At 44.2% G+C, this 16,259-nt stretch overlaps 1 protein-coding gene across 3 annotated transcripts in view; it reads right to left on the minus strand.

Annotated features, from left to right (window-relative positions):
* Positions 1-15,058, minus strand: part of GLS (glutaminase) — a 53,567-nt gene extending 38,509 nt beyond the window's left edge. For 2 of the 3 annotated variants that reach the window (XM_082762834.1, XM_082762835.1), the window contains exons 1-6: positions 14,709-15,055; positions 9,731-9,827; positions 9,129-9,250; positions 3,168-3,297; positions 2,368-2,447; positions 703-866 (exon numbers count right to left, since the gene is read on the minus strand). In XM_082762834.1, coding sequence (XP_082618960.1) covers positions 703-866; positions 2,368-2,447; positions 3,168-3,297; positions 9,129-9,250; positions 9,731-9,827; positions 14,709-15,040 — 925 coding nt within the window. In that variant the 5' untranslated portion in view covers positions 15,041-15,055. Of the gene's footprint in view, positions 1-702; positions 867-2,367; positions 2,448-3,167; positions 3,298-9,128; positions 9,251-9,730; positions 9,828-14,708 lie in introns of all 3 variants that reach the window. The other variant, XM_082762836.1, reaches the window with a different exon arrangement.
* Positions 15,059-16,259: the final 1,201 nt, after the last annotated feature.

Below are 16,259 nucleotides of genomic sequence, written 5' to 3' on the forward strand. Positions count from 1 at the left end.
GAGATAACATCCAGCACTTCCTCTAGGGCTACATGAGTCATCTTTCTCAGATTTTCACCATAATGTCTTCCAAAACTGCATTTTTGTGCCTGATTACTAATACAATATAAAAAAGAAATCTACGTAAGCACTATACAAGAAATTCCTATTAAGCATCCCTGTCACAAAAAAAATATAAATACATATATATATTATTTTGAATCACTAGCCAAATTCCACTTAGAATATTCCATGGGAGGGTGTGCTCACTTTCACTTCTGGAAACTGGCCAGCTCTAGCATTTGGCACCAGCACCTGCTTCTCACAGCACTGAGAAGGCAAGCGAAGCGGTATACAGATTTCTTTTAAATCTATTTAGATCTTTGATTTTTTCCACCACCATTTTACAGAAGGCATAAAGGCATGTTTGAAGAACACTTGCTATCAACTCAACTAAATGAAAGCACGATTATAAGCATACATTTCAAATACCTTCATTATCAAAATCCTTTTTTTCCCCGAACAGCTAGATATTAGCCAACTGGCCGAATTCAGCATATTTTACTAGCATTAGGCAAAATTGAGTGAAATATTTGGAGACAGTATCCCCTGGTAAGACCTAAGAGGATAGAGTAAAATGAAAAGACTGAGAAAGATGGGTAGCCTGTTTTGTAATTTTCTGAAACTGAGTATTTGCATTATTAAATGTTATGTAACTCTTACCATCTTCATTCAGGAACAATTTGTTGAATCTTAATCCACTAGGCTCTTTACCGACATATCTGTGCACGTACTCTGTGCCAAGATCGTTAACAGCAATAGCATATTTCAAAGGCTTTACACAGGACTGAAGACAAAAAGGAACTTTGGTATCTCCAACTGAATGCCTGAGAAAAAACACAGATGAAGATGCTTAAAATCTCCTGTTTGCTATCTGTGGCAAGTGCAATATGAAATGCTTCATTTATTCTTCAACATAACAGGACCGGTAACAGGAACAGCCACCAAGAAACAGATTATTATGTAAACTACATCCTAAAAAGCAGAACAAAAAAAGGTTTGGGTTTTAACAATTGCCTCCATAAACTGAACACGGCAAAGTCACTTGTTGGCTATTATTACAGATATAGCAAAATAAAAGCAAATTAAGAAATGGGTTTGTACCAGAGCAAAAGTCACCTCAGAACTCTAGTACCACATTTATTCAATAGAGTACAGTCAATCTGAATATAGTCCCTGTACATATTGATGGATATCAAAACAAAGATGAGAGCCAGATCAGTTTTGGAATTCAAGGGCAGAAGTAGAATGGCTGGACACATATTCCCTTTGATACTGGCATGGGTATTTTATTGCAATCATGAAATACCATCTTTTGGAAAGTTTACTTTCAACACCTAATTCAGACTGCTCAGAAGAATGACTCAAACAAGCAGCATAAGCCCCTTTTAGAACAAAAGGCTCCCAGACACCGCTTGTCTGATGTCAAAATCAGAAGTGCATTTGCTTCTTTTCTTTGCAGAAAACTTGAGAAGTGTTCAAAGAAATTCACGGAAACATTTTGGCATTGCAAAAGCTAACATTAGACAATATTAAACATTATAAAAGCTACTACTATAAAAGCTTCCATTAGTATATGTTGTAATATCCAAAACAAAGAAAAACGTTAATTCAAGAGATCAAAAAGGGCAACTTTTTTCCCCCTTTTAGAGGTATTTTACTATCAATACATTATAAATCAGCCACTTAAGTAGGAAGCTGAAACATTAGTCTAACACTTCACTCAGAAAATGAATGCATTTAGGAGGCACATGAAAACACTCGTACAGCGCTTCCCTTAGAGAATACTTCCTTTTTACAGAATACACATCTGAGATTTTTCAGTGATGTACAGTGATCGTAATTCCTTTCCTGCATTTAAATGTTCTCACCATGCCACTATTACTAACTTTTAAGAAAATCATGGCCTACAAAAAAAAAAAAAAAAAAAAAAACACAAAACGTAACTCAAGGCATGGATGCTATTAGATAAAGATATAAAGATTTTTTGCAAATTTCACATAAGCTTTGTCTCTATTTTGCCCTTTGGTAATCACTGAAATTACCCTCAGCTTTATCAATTTATTGTCAGCTCAAAAGAACAATATAATCCTACTCCAAATAGTAGTTACAAATGCTATTTAAATGGTATTTTTAAAAAACTGAAAAATAATTCAGCTTCAAAGAAATTGGAAAAAAAAAAATCAAGAATAATGACCATGTAGTTTTTACTTCTTAAACAACTCCAACAAAGCTTTTTTTTTTTAGTAAGAGATACAATAACATGAAACACTGTATGTCTCAGAGTTTAAATCACTGAAATGCAACATCTACAAGTTAAAAATATACCTCTGTCCATCCACTGTGCAAAGTGACACACCCCACAAATCCGGGCTGAACTTTGCCAGTTGTGGAATATAGTCAGCAACCTATTGCAATGAAAAATAAAAATATACGTTATAGCTAAATATTTTGGATGGTATATGTTAGCATATATTAATTTTAATAAATGCCTGTGGAAAGGATAAGAGATACAACTGAATTAGCTCACAAAACAAATCTAAAACCTCTTTATAAGTTATTATGTTGATATTAACATTAAATATTTTTCCAATGAAAGAACAAACTCAGCATGTTTTAGGAGCAGTGTGTCCTGTTTTATGTCAGATTTAGGATTTCCAAACAGTAACATTTTAACTCGTAACAAAGTTTAGGGTTTTTAATTAATTGCTCACTGAAAATAAGCACTAAAATAAACTTTAATTACTAACTTCGGTGCAGTATTGACAATTATTTCTGTCATACAACTTACCAGATATATAAAGTAGTATAACTTTTATAGACTTAACATCAGTCTCACAAACTTTACAGCGGTTTTATAATTTAGGTAAAATTAAGAATGAACAACGCTATTTTCTCTCTTTAACCTCAAAACTTCAAAAGACCGTTAAAGGTATGGAGCTAAAATTCTCTCTTAGTTTACAAGTTGCAAATACAATTCAACTTCCATCACTATTTTAATCCGTTATCAGTTTTACATTTTGCTAAAAACGTGAAGAAAAATCTCTCTACTAGAAAAAGAACAAACGAGCTTGGTTAGTATCAACAAATCTAGAGAAGTTTCATATTGAATTTACAAGCATGGTTACCTTTCCTCCAGACTGTTTTTTAGCACTTTCATATAGCTCATCGATATGCGAAGTAAACGACATGAAATCTGGAATGACAAACTTCCTCCTGAAAGCTTGAGTAAGCAATACAATATTACTTTGTACACACCTGCAAGAAGTTAAGAAAAAAAAAACAGATTAGTTTGACAAAGCTGACAGAAAGCCTAGTTAAGAAGCACTTACATATGATTTAAATAAGGACTGTCAGTCCTTTCAAGTCATGTGCCTAGAAGAATAGGCCTAAAAGAATTTTCTATTCCATATTTTTAAATATGAGCTACAATTGTTCCATTACATTCACTTTTATAACTTATTTTTTTTAATTTTAAAGCTCTCATTTCGAGTTCCAGCTGTGAGGTTGGACAGTGAGGTAACATCTCTTGGCCTTCAGGGGATCTTGCCAAGGGATCTAAGCCCCCATTTCCTAGGAGCAGCGCTCGTGCCAGCTGTCTGGCTCAGCCCGTGTTTGAAGAAGAGCTGAGAAGCAAGAAAGCTGCCAGCAGCCCAAACTGAACCGAGTTAAAAAATGCAGTCTGTTAGAATAGAAAAGCCAAGCAAGTCCTTGCTAACACCCAAACTCAATAGCTAACAGTGAACAGCACTCAAAGGCCTTCCCTTCAGGCCGTCCCCGTTTCTGCCGTCCTTTAACCCACAGGAGTCACACCGCTGCCCACGCCCTCCAAACACCAGCCCATCTGCTGCCTATAAAAAAATGATGAGGTGAAAAGAAAAGGCTTTATCTAGGCAGAACAGAGGGAGGGCAGGCTGGGAGCACAAGTTGAGACAAGCTGTTCAAAGCAGCGCGTCCACGGGAGGGGGAATGGGAGCGGAACCGGGAGCGTTATCAGGGCAGTTAAAGCACTGCCTGATAACGGGGATTAGCAGCCCTATCCCGGGGCAAGAAAGAGAAAGGGAGGCTCAACGCCAAATTCACAGTTCTGTTAACGTTCAGGCTGTGCTTTCTGGTAGTGCTAACAAAAGCAGGAACGCTTCATTCAAACAGATGAGAAGCGGAGCACAGGGAGGCCCTTACTAGGAAGGAGAACTTGTTCTTCCAAGGAGGAGTTCCTCAGCACTCAGACACCACTTTCACTTCAAGCATTACTTCCCACAATCCTGTTATTCGAAGTCTTCACCCGATTAGACCACCAAGCACAGTTCAAACTCTGGACTTTAAAGACCAGAACTGCAAATCCACCTGACAACCACTTCCAGTGCTGGTAGGCCCAACTCCAAGAGTGTTAAAGAGTGAAAGAGAAACAGCAGAGAAGTTTCTTCCGCACACACTGATATCTTCTGAATTGCTCTGTCTGTCATAAACTTGTTAGCCTACATTAAATCAGCAGTTTCAGCTGGTTCTGGTGTTATTTGCTATGCTTACCCGCCCTCTTTTCACACAGCTTGCAGAAACCCTGTTCGCTTTTGTTCCCAGCCTCCAATTATAGATACTTTCACCAGGTGGAGCAACCCCTTTTTTCAGAAGTAATGAAGAGGAGTCCTGACAGCCGTGCATGCAGAAGGAAAAACAGCATACACATGCATTAAGTTTAACCTTTGGATTTGCTTTGACATCATGTGTATCACCTGGACAGCAGTAAGTACTCTTGTAAAGAAAAATCTGAGGCTCACCTACAGCTATTAAAACAGTTCAAGAACACAAAGCGTGAAAATCATGGCAATAAGAAGGCAGCATGCAGTGAAATACAGCCCTTACAGCCCTCTTGTTACTCTCCTCAAGCAACGGCAAGGGCATTTTTACACGCACCAATTTACACCCAGCCTAGTGGCTCGCTTCATTAGTTCAATCACTTTAAGCTAGAGACTGACCATCACTTCGGAAATCGCTGTGCTGCTCAAGCGCTTGACCACATTTCTGCAAGTTATTGTTCCTAGACTTCTGCCAAGGTTAGTGTCTCCTTACTCCAGGCAAACAGAATGAACTCGGGCACTAAGCACAGAGGTTCAGTTAATCTAGCTGGGAACTCACAACAATTACTGCGTAGACAAAACACCGGGGGTGTTAATGAGCTCTGGCTAATGGGGCAGTGATACTTCCAATCAGAGGACAACAGTCTTGGCAGCCCCTAATAAACGGTCTGCGACTGGCATCTCCCCAGTGGGGTTTCTGAAGTTCCAGGTAACCCCTTGGAGAAGAATGGTCTGAGGCTCAGGAGCAATGGAGCAGTATGAAAAGACCACAGGGAGAAATTTAAACAAACGTAGCAATGAATTGTTGTCTTCAACAACAAGCCCTTACTATGCCCTGCCTGTATTAATAGAGTTCAAGATAAGAACGCTACTTCCTCATCTCAAATTTTCAGTTCTCCTAGCTTCACACCACCGTCACAATTTGTCCTCCCCCGGTGCATTTGTGTTGCAATAGTGCCACGCTGCTGTTCACGTGAGGACAAAGCAAAATAAGGTGAAAGAGACAGCGGTATGGCTGTCAAGGGCTCTGAATCCCCCTGTAATTTTGGCCATCACAGGCGTGTGCTGCATTTGCATGTGCTCTGTCAGGGCTGTGCAGCTGAGAGGAACACATTAGTACCACAAGCTATTTTCTCCAAAGGGTAAACCAGGGATTAAGTTCAATGAGCTTCCAGCAGAAAGATGGATGAGCAAAGAGAATGGATGTTCACAGATGACTCTCCCGTGAATATTTTAGTGACAAGGAAGAAATCATTACATCCGCTCCCCGCAACGGGTTTGTAACTGATTTGCTTGCTTCATTCCCGAGAAGGACAGAACTGCCAAATTCACAGCATATGTCACTCAAACAGCAAAATGCCCTTCAACAACGCTCTCACAGGAGACCAGGATTCAAGTCTTCGGATGTGTAGTAACTATCAGTGACTTGCATACTCTGCAAGTAAAGGTTTGGCTTGGATCATTTTGCTTCTTTTCCCATACAGCTTGTTACACAAACCCCTTCTTTTTTCAAGTTCTGGCTCAGATGGCCAATTATTACTTTCCTGAAGCAAGTAGGTACCTGCTAAAAACACAGACTCTGAACTCTCACAGATTTTGAAGATCTGAAGACCTATAGCTAGGCTAGCTATAAAGCAGAAGGGGAAACTAGCAAATCTTTCCGCTTAAAAAGCTTTAGAACAAGCACTCTGTGAAGCTCCATTTCCAGCTAGCAAGACTAGGTTTGTGTAAGCGTTCAAAATATTTAGACATTTTAGAAAAATAAATTCCACATTAACAGCTTTTGACAGAGGAAGTATTTATAGTAGCATAGCAAAAGTCCTCTACATCTTCTGTCAAAAGCTTTTCAACTCCTCAAACAAATAGGATGAAAACATTTATTAATACCTGGGCTAAGCACATCTAAAATTAAAGTTTTCCTCAGGATTTGCTGCCTAGATTTAGAGAGCAGCACAGCCGTTCCACGGGAAATAGATAAGCCTGTTTGAGATCTAGTAACAGATGCTTAGAACGGAACAGCCCCAGATTGCTGCTTCCTACCAGCAGATCAGAGGAGATTTGGCTAGCAGGACCACAATTCTAGGTCAATAAAGCAGGACAGGCAGCACCTTGTGACAAAGGCTAAGCCTAAAACGCCAAGTTACCCAGAAAATCAATCAAGTTTCAACTCATAGCTATTAGTGTTGCTCAGCTACCATCTCACTCAAGTTTACACCCTTGTCAAACTGAATAAGATCCAAACGCCTTACGCTTTTCCTTTGTGCCACACACGTTGACCAAAATGTTGTCAGTTAAGAAACAGTGATTTTTGCAAGTCCTCTTTTTCTGTCAGCAACAATTTGTAAGCTAAGGAAAAAGCAAAGGGGGTGGGTGGGAGTATTTTTTTTTTTTTTTTTTTAGAAATATTGTTAGAAATTTTTATACAAGTTAGCTGAAATGTCATAAAATAGATCTGACTAGTAGGATGTGTCATAACATGCACACTTCACGAGGCAAACTGGAGTGGATAATCTTCCATATTTGTATAGCTGCTTAAGTTTCATCTAAACGCTTTACTAAGTTGTACCATAGCAAAGATATCAAAAGATAAAGAGCAAAAATTAAGCCATAAGCTAACTGGCATGCTACAACCCCTCTAGAAAGCTTTCCTCTGTAAGGCATCGTGCTACCAAGGCTGCGTGGTGTGTCACATTGATGCAGCTCCAACAGCTGACTCAAAAGACCTGCAGCACCCGCTCTGGCTGCAACAAGTGCATCCGTGGAGTGATCCGTTCTGAGAACTCCAGGGATGAGAGATGGAAAACCAAAATTGTGCCGTGGAGATTTCATCCAAGTTTTTAGTTTAACACCGGAACATCAAAAAGCCCAAAGTCTTCAAAAATAAGGCCATTTAGGTCAAATTGTAAACCTACAGTTTACAACCAGTAAAAAGGTGTTAAAAGTTTTGTGATAATGATGGACTGCAAAGATGCATGACCTAGGATATTTTACAGATAATTTGGACTGCGCTGAATTGATTTAGCTGAGTTTCTGTAATCGCTGCTCCACGTTGCTTATCCTTGCTGCTTTAATTGATCTAACAGCTTTGGACTCCAATCTGACAGAAGAATTACAGCACTGACTTTCACATTTAGGAACCTGAAGCTTCAGAGTCCTGAGGTAAGTACAAGTGAGTGGGTGCATGATTGTATTTCACACCTCAATCACCTGGAGAAGAACGAAAAATCCAGGAACCTTGTATGAGTCTCAAAATAGCTCTCTAATTAAAAAAAAAAAATACTTGCTGACTTCGTTTTATTTGTTTTGTTTAGTTTTAATATAGAGCCCTCATCTAAAACACAATTACTAGTTCACCAATACAAACAAGCCTTCTAGCATAGATGTTTTATAAAAAAGCAAATATTTCCTTTCTCATTCAACCATACACCCCAGAAAGGCTTCTCACCCTACAAAAACGGCTTTTACTGTGCTGGCAAACAGCCAACAAAGACCTGCTCTTGAGCTCAAATGCAAGGAAGAAGTTAGTCCATGTACCCTTAAGAAGTAACCCACATCAACAGACTGAAAAGGTAACTGGTCTGTTATTTTGCCACACACAGAAATGCATAACAAATATACTTGTGTATATTTATATATATGTATAAATATGTAATCCATATTTCATGAGCGTACTATATATGTACTTTATAAGCATATAATACACATTTGAAACAAGAAATAGCACTATGTTTATGTGAATATACACATGGGCGCATATGTATACATGTGCACGTACCTCAAAAATAGGCTACAGACTTCATTTCAAGGTTTAAGAGCATCTAAGCCTACAATCCTTTGGCACACAAAAACTGCAGGTACTGGAGCAAAGGAGTGTGCTTGGAATGAGCTGAGGACAAGCTGAACAGTGCTCAGATCGTTCAGCTAACTATACTCACCACAGACTTTTCTCAAAAAAAAAAAAAAAAAGGTATCGCTAAAATATGGCACATAAATCTTTTCCAAAACAGTACAAAGCGACATCTACGGTCCTACCTGTTCTCATCTCTACATACCTTGAAGTACTGCTTCGTTCTGATTTTCATATATTCACTTAGAATTATCTACATGCGTGCCCCTCACTTGATGCCAGAAATGCTCTGGACATCTCACGCTACGCAGAAGCAGTTCCCTGAACTTTGGGTTACAAACGAGTGATGCAGAGTTTTCCATGCCCGCACAAACTACTCCCTGCTGCGTCAATTTATTTCTTGGCATCTGACTGAGAGCTGCAGGCCAGGGTCAGATACACATGCAGGCAACGCTGATACACGAAACCCTGATGGACATCACCCTATCTATCTGCTGCATGAAGCCACGGAACAAACTTGCACGATAACATCAACAGCAGGAGCGTGTCTGACCTCCTTCCTAATTAATTACACAGCTATATGCCACACGGCTCTCCTCCACAGGCGCCAGTAACACCCATGCAACATCCATTCACAATTGTAACATGAACAACAGAGAGCTTACTTTTTAAAAAGGTCTTTGTCCAGCATAACACCATCTGAAGTTGTTTGAAGGGTCAGTCTTAACATATCCATGCACTCTTTCAACCTGGGATCAGAGGTACGTAATCCTGTAGATTTGAGTGCCTATCACAATTAAACAATAATTACCAAAATGAAAAACGTGCGCTATTACAAGTAAGTTTTCTAATGCTCAGCCTTATTTATTAAAGTAAAAGGCATCTGCCACAGCATCATCAACATTTGGACAGCATTCTGACACCCTTTATTGATCCTTTTGCCACTTTGGCTACTTCTCCCATCGAAGGATTATTACGGTTTGGTTTAAAATTCAGCAGCCCAACTATTTTATTCAAGTGCAAATATTACTTAGCCCTGCCACAGACAGAGAAGCTTTCACGCATTCTCTCGTACAGCAAATAAGCAAATAAATAAATAAATAGCATTCTCATTCACTTAATTACACCAGCAGCGTTGGGGGCAGTTACAGTCCTTGTTGCAGCTAACTACGTGCAACATTCTTTGATTTATGTTCTTGCATTTCATATGTTTAAAAAGGCCTGTGGTAGTTGGCTTTCGTACAGCGCTTTGGGATAGTGAACTTACAGTTATGAATTTATGAACGGGTATTTTTTCTTGTCCTTCTGCAATAGTATAGAAGAGCAAATCTTCCAAGCTGGGAAGGAGACCTTGCTTCACTTTACTAAAAAATAAAAATAAAATACACGCGTGGATTAGTTTAGTGAGTATTTTTATTTATGCTTGCATTATTCACAAGAAAACACATTTTTGCTACCAATACAACAGCTATTCAAAGAATGCTTTTATTAACATTTGAAGTTTAATTCAGCTTAAGGTAACAAAAATGGTTAATATTAAAGTATACAGTACGACACTTCACAAAAGCAAGAACATTTTTACCACACTCATGTTTTTACTGACATACGTTAACTTCCAAGGTTATATTTAGCAATTCTTTAGAGCAGATTCGGCACAGTTCCCCCGGCTTGATGCTGCAGAGGACAGAAGCATTACTTGCACAAAGGATAAAGTATCTGTAAGACTTAAAGACCCGCAGAATAAAACTAGAAGAGCAGACCAATGCAAGAGTTCTGCAGATAAGAGAAAGCAAGAGATGATGCTATGTGGATCATTCTCTTCAAGCTAATCCTCTTTTTGTTTGTTTGTTTAGGAGCCCCTTGAAGTCCCTTGTCCTTCGGGAAGCTTATATAAGCCGCAGCAGCTACAGGGAAAGCAAGCAAAGCCATCTGCAGCCTATCAGGGAAACCTGAACGAGCTGAGGCACCAGAAGCAGCAGGGTAAATGAACACGCAGTACAGATGCATCTTCAGCAGTCCGTGCGGTTATCAGCATCATACAGCAGCTCTCCAGTTCTTCCACGTGTTCACCATTTCGCTGGGGCACATTCTCCTGGCGCACCTGCAGGGGCTCCTAACACATCTCCATTTTAAGATGAAGGCACCGAGATCCCATCTGAAGGGGAGTGCTGCACTGCTGAGAGCTTGCTTAGCAGCCCCTCACGAGACCCCCAGGGGCTTCACCTCAGACTTTCACCTTTCCTTGATATGACAAGGCACCCCACGGCGGGCAGGGGCGCAAGGCTGTGCGCGGCTCCTTGTGCCAGGTATGCTGACCAGGCAGCTGGGAGGCTGCTCCAGCAGTGCAGGCTTCCAAACCGCTACAGGCAGCAGCAGCGAAGGGCCTGGGCTCCTCTCACAGCCCCCTGCCGCCCTCAGGTTTGTTTCTAGACAAAGTCAGTTTTGACCAACCAACCTGCTGCTGCTTGACAAGCAAAAATAAGAAGAGTTTCCCGGTCAATGTAAACACAAGCTAAGTGAAATAGATCATCCGCAGTCTTGCGTTATCTCAGCCATCAATTTTAACTCCATCCTACAACCTAGTAGCATGGAGACCACCACTTTGTTACTATACTGACACACAGAGGAGTTACTGCTTGAAACTTCCTACCTGAACCTGGAGCATTCAGAGTTTTATCACTTTATCCCAGCCCTAGCTTACCAGAGTTCAGCAACAGGTCAGGCTCATGATTCATTATTTTTAATAAAAATCTGATTATGTCCACGTACCCTTTTAAATTTAAGGCAACCTTCAGATTGCACTCTACCTCCCTCCTTTCCTCGTAACCAGCAGTAAAAATCTCACTTCTCATTTTCCGATGGATTTAATGCTCTGTCCTTACGTACTAAGAACAGAAGACAGCTTTGTAAGCCAACAGAACTCGCCTTGTCTTCCAGGCTGGATTTTTTTTTAATTTAAGAAAACTGATGCTGGCTGACTAACGCACAGACAGGCTGGCAATTCAACCGAGACAAACGCTCGCAGCTACCTCCAGCAGATTTCTGGAGGGAAAACTCCCTTTTTCCCTACAGAAAACTCACGTCTTCCACGCAGCACACTGCACCTCTGATCTCCTGAGGACAAGACTTGTTCCTGGCTCGCTGAAGCTCTGTCAGAGGAACCTCCCCTGCTCCACTTTAACAAAAAGCCTCTGGATGTGTTGGCCAGTTAACTGACATCCTCCCTAATGACAAGTTTCTGAGCTGTTACTCAGCGCCTCACAGCTGATCCAAATGGGGAAGTCCTGCCTGGGAGAGAGCAGAGAAAAGCTTCAGGCATTTCAACCAGATCCTCATCTGCTTCTTCCTCAGATTTTCATCTCTCACAGGGATGCTCCTTTCACAGAGTGAATTCCCTCGTAAAGTTCCCGTATCTTTCACATCTGCTGCTGCGCACTACCAGGTCAGTCAGCTTCATTTAGCAATGGATCCGCACCGACTGCCAGACCACAGAGGATGGCATTCAATATATTTGCAGAAAAGCGCTCTGTGTCAAACAGTCCATCTCTTGATAAAGTTTATCAGTTAAATAGAGGTGGAAAGGCTTGCTCTGCAGTTTATCAGGTCACTGATGGCCGTAACTAATGTTTGCTTAACCTAAAAGCGGCGTTTTGGCACCATGAGCACACTTACTAAGACAGCACTGCTCAGCACAGGCTGCAGAGAGCCCTGTTTTTCAAGGCAGGAGAACAGCCGAATAATGCCAACTGCCAGGTCACTCCGTTTTGTGAGCCATGACTTTTGGTAAAATTAAAAAAGGGGAAAACCTCGACTTGCAGCTAGAGTTCAGCAGTCCTCTGATCTGTGAGCGCTGCTGGATGCTCCACGCTGCTCTTTTAGGAAGGGCTGAATGCACCCAGTCCCCAGTCAAGGACTCTGCAGTCCCTGTTGCTCCTTCCCTCAGTTTGTCCTTTTCCATCAGGACAATCCTCAGACCAGGCTCCGTGGAGAAAGTTGTTCTAACCAAAGCTGAATTATGATGATAACTGAGAAGTGAAATATCAAATGTGGTGGCTGACTTTTGTTATTTTAGCCAATGCCTTCCAAGAGACGGCCAGAAGCTACAACTCATCCCACACAGGCTACCACTCGTGCTACCTATCAGGGAAAGGAGACTAAAGCCAGGAGCCCTTCTCCTGGAAGCACATTCCTGCTTCAGGATGTAACTGGCAAAATGCAGAACAGAACAGAAGATCTGATGCTAAGGCTAACACCACAGCAGACATTACCAGCCAGGAGACACCAACCATAAGCACACGGGCCCACAACTGCAAGCTGCCAGGGCTGCAACCTGCAGCTCCTCCGCGTGAAGCAGGCATCCCACAGAAGTTGTCCCAGCCGTGCTGGCGACTGGTTTCCAACTCAAAGACCTCAACGCCTGCCAAGTCACTACATAACCAGCCTCTGCCCGCAGGCACACACAGACCCCGAGCCCAGGTAAAAAGCTATCTCCAGAATTCACCCCGCCCTCAAAAAGGAGCACCAGCACTCCTTTCTGATTTCCTAAGGAAAGCAATGACAATGGTAGAAGCACAGCCATCGTGCTGTGCTCCATGCACAAGTACCTCCTCTCCTGTAAACTACCTGCACTTCCATCAGTGGCTCCTGTTTTGCTCCTCCTCCTCGCCCTAATAAACACCTTCATAGTTCAGAAGTAGCTTATGCTAAGATGAACTATGCCTGATCCTATTACTGCCCAGTATAAAAGACTGGAAGGCAAACACAGTTATACCTAACGGAGAAGCACAGACTATCAAATACTGCACAGGTTTACACGCTTATAATTTAAGACAGTACTAGGTTACTGCATTTTAAATATTTAAGCACGAAACGATGATTATGTTTTAATCCACAGCCTTTAGTCAGCAAAATCACCAGCCTATATCCGGAGGAATATATGGGTTATGGAGTCAGATCCTTGTTATTTCATCAGCTACAGGTCCCTTTATTACACTTACCACATGAAGGACTAAGCCCTTCTAAGTTTCTGTATAGCCTTTGCAAGCAACACATTAGGTTTGCACTTGCAACTACTGCTCTCCCTACAGGGGGACCATTAAGCAAGCAAACAAGCAAGAAAATCTTCCTTTGACTTAGGTTATCCCACTATAGAAAAAAAAAAAAAAGAAAAAAAAAGACACACAAAAAAAAGGCAGTATAAAAGGACAGCTGCCTTCCCAGTTGGGGAATCTCCAGTTCCATCTACCAGACACAACTCAAATGTCTGCTGGATGGCAAAGCGCTGGAACTGGCAGCACACCGCCTACACTGACACGGGCCAGTTGTTAATTCAGTCCAGAAACCTGCCTTCCGCAGCACTTCGCTCTTCTTCTGAGCCCTGCGCTTTGTCTTAGCACACCAATGGTTTCCACATGTAACGTCCCATGTAAGAACGCTTAAGGGAACTTTTTGCAATCCTGTATTAAGAAAAATGAGAATGCAAGTGGTTAACGTGCCACCACGAATTCCTGCCCAGCCCAAAGAGGAGCTGTTTCCAGCCTTTTCCTTATTCCTAACTACATGCTGGATGTATGTTTCATGCCATTTTCTTTGTTAGCTGTGCTTTGAGCCTTGCTGCAAAGCGATCTGACTTTAAAATACACCTCTTGTCCAAGGTCAGAAAGCATTAAAACCGTGTCACTGGCTTGCAACTACACAACCTCATCAAACATACTAGAAATTTCACGACTTCCGTAATCGATGCTAGCTGTTGGGAAGCGATATAAAAGCCCAGCTGAAGGAAACGTTATCTCTTTGATAGATCACCCTGCCAGCTGTGAAGGAGGGGGGCTGAAGATGTTGGAATAATGTTGTGTTTTGTTGTGTTTTTTTTTTTTTTTTCCCTTAAGTTTTTAATGGTGCCGCCTGCGTTTCTCATTGAAAATGGAAGTTAACCTTTGCAAGCCACTCCCACACGAGCCACCGCCAAAAAAAAAAAAAAAAAAAAAAACACAAAAAAAAAAACACTTTTTCGTGCCAAAACGCTCTGCGGGGCTACCTCAGGCAGGAGGCTCCTGCCCCTGCGAGCCGTGCTGACGGCGCACAACCCCCAGCGGCAGCGCTTCGGGGGTCCCACTGCGGCACCCCGCGGGCCTAAAAACCCCCCAAAACCCCCGAAACCCCCCCAAAAATCCCCCGTGCGCGGCCTGGAGGCTGCGCAGCGCCCGCAGGCGGGGCCCCCTCGCCCCCCCCCGCCCCGCTCTCACCTCTCCCCTCCCGCCGCCAGCTCCGCGGCCCCGCCGTGGTTCTTGCTGCGGCCGCCGTCCGGCAGCGGCGGCTCCCCGGGGGCCGGGGGCTGCGGCTGGGGCTGGGGCTGGGGCTGCGCCGCCTTCCCCGGCTCCTCCAGCGCTCCCTCGGAGCGAGTGCACAGCCCCCGCGCTGCCGGGACGCGCCGCCGGGCGCCCAAAGGGGGCGGCGGCAGGCGCCGGGAGCCCTGCCCGGTGCCGGAGCCGGAGCCGTGCCCGGTGCCGGTGCCGTGGCCGCCGGCCGCCCCCCGCAGCAGCTCCCTGAGCAGCGCCGCCCGCCACAGCCGCATCATCGCCGCCCCGCCGCCGACTGCCGGCCGCCGGCCCGCCGCGCCGCTCGCCGCCCCGCCGCGCCCGCCCCCGCCGCGCCGCGATTGGGCGGCGCCGCCTAGCTGTCAGGCAGGCGGCGCGCTGATTGGCCGGCCCGCGCGTCGCTCACCAGCAGGGGCTGGGCGCGGGGGGAATGGGGAATGGGGGGGGGGGGAGGGCAGCGGGAGCGCCGCCGCCGCCGCCTCCATTTTATGGAGCGGGGAGGCCGGGGCCCCGCGGCCCCGCGTGGGGGCGGGATGGGGCCGGGTTGCCATGGGTACGGGCCCTTTTTGTATTTTTTTGTGTATTAAAAAATGAAAAATCGGTGACCGAGCGCGCCGCCGCCTGCCGGGGAGACAAAGGGATGTGGGCAGCGTGGCTGCCCGGCTCCTCGTGCGAGGCGCCTCCCGCCGCGCCCTGAGCACACGCGCGGGGCTCTGGCCACGGGCATCCAAAGCCAGCACCCTGCAGCATCACCGGCCCGCCTCGCCCCCCACCGTTATTAGAAATAAAAACGCGAACAAGAAATAAAAGACCCAGACGCATCAAGCATGGCTGCTCACCACGCTCCTTCCTTCAAACACGCAGTCAGCAGCAGCTGAGTGGCTGCGCGGCCGCGGGCCTCAGCCTGGAAGATAATCACAGCCATTAGGGTCGGAAGACACCTCCGGGATCAGGTCCAACCACCCCCTACCACCACCATCACCCACCAAACCATGTCCCCAAGCACCACGTCCAACTGTTCCTTCAACACCCCCAGGGACGGTGACACCGCCATCTCCCTGGGCAACCCGTCCCAGTGCCTGACTGCTCTTCATGAGGGGAATTTTCTCCAAATTCCCAACCTGAACCTCCCCTAGCGCAACTTGAGGCCATTCCCTCTGCTCTTATCACTAGTTATTACCTGGGCACACTGCGGGCTCACGTTCAGGCAAGCATCAAAGAGCAGCACGAGGCCAAAGGCCGCGCTAGGCATGGCACAAAATGGCCCTGCGGCTCCAGCACCGGGGTTAATGTCACTCCTTGCACACACTCGGGCCCCGTCACGGCACCCTGAGGTGCAGCTCACAGCACACAGGTCACAGACATTGCGGTTACCTGGCGAAATGCAGCCAATTCCCAAATTTGTCTGTTACTAGTTGCGGGGAGTCATAGTTCTGAGTTAAATTGCTCTTACTGCAAACTTTATTGGAAATGTTTCAC

This window comes from Aythya marila (genome assembly GCF_965140915.1).
Source record: "Aythya marila genome assembly, chromosome: 6".
In the NCBI taxonomy this organism is placed as follows: Eukaryota; Metazoa; Chordata; class Aves; order Anseriformes; family Anatidae; genus Aythya; species Aythya marila.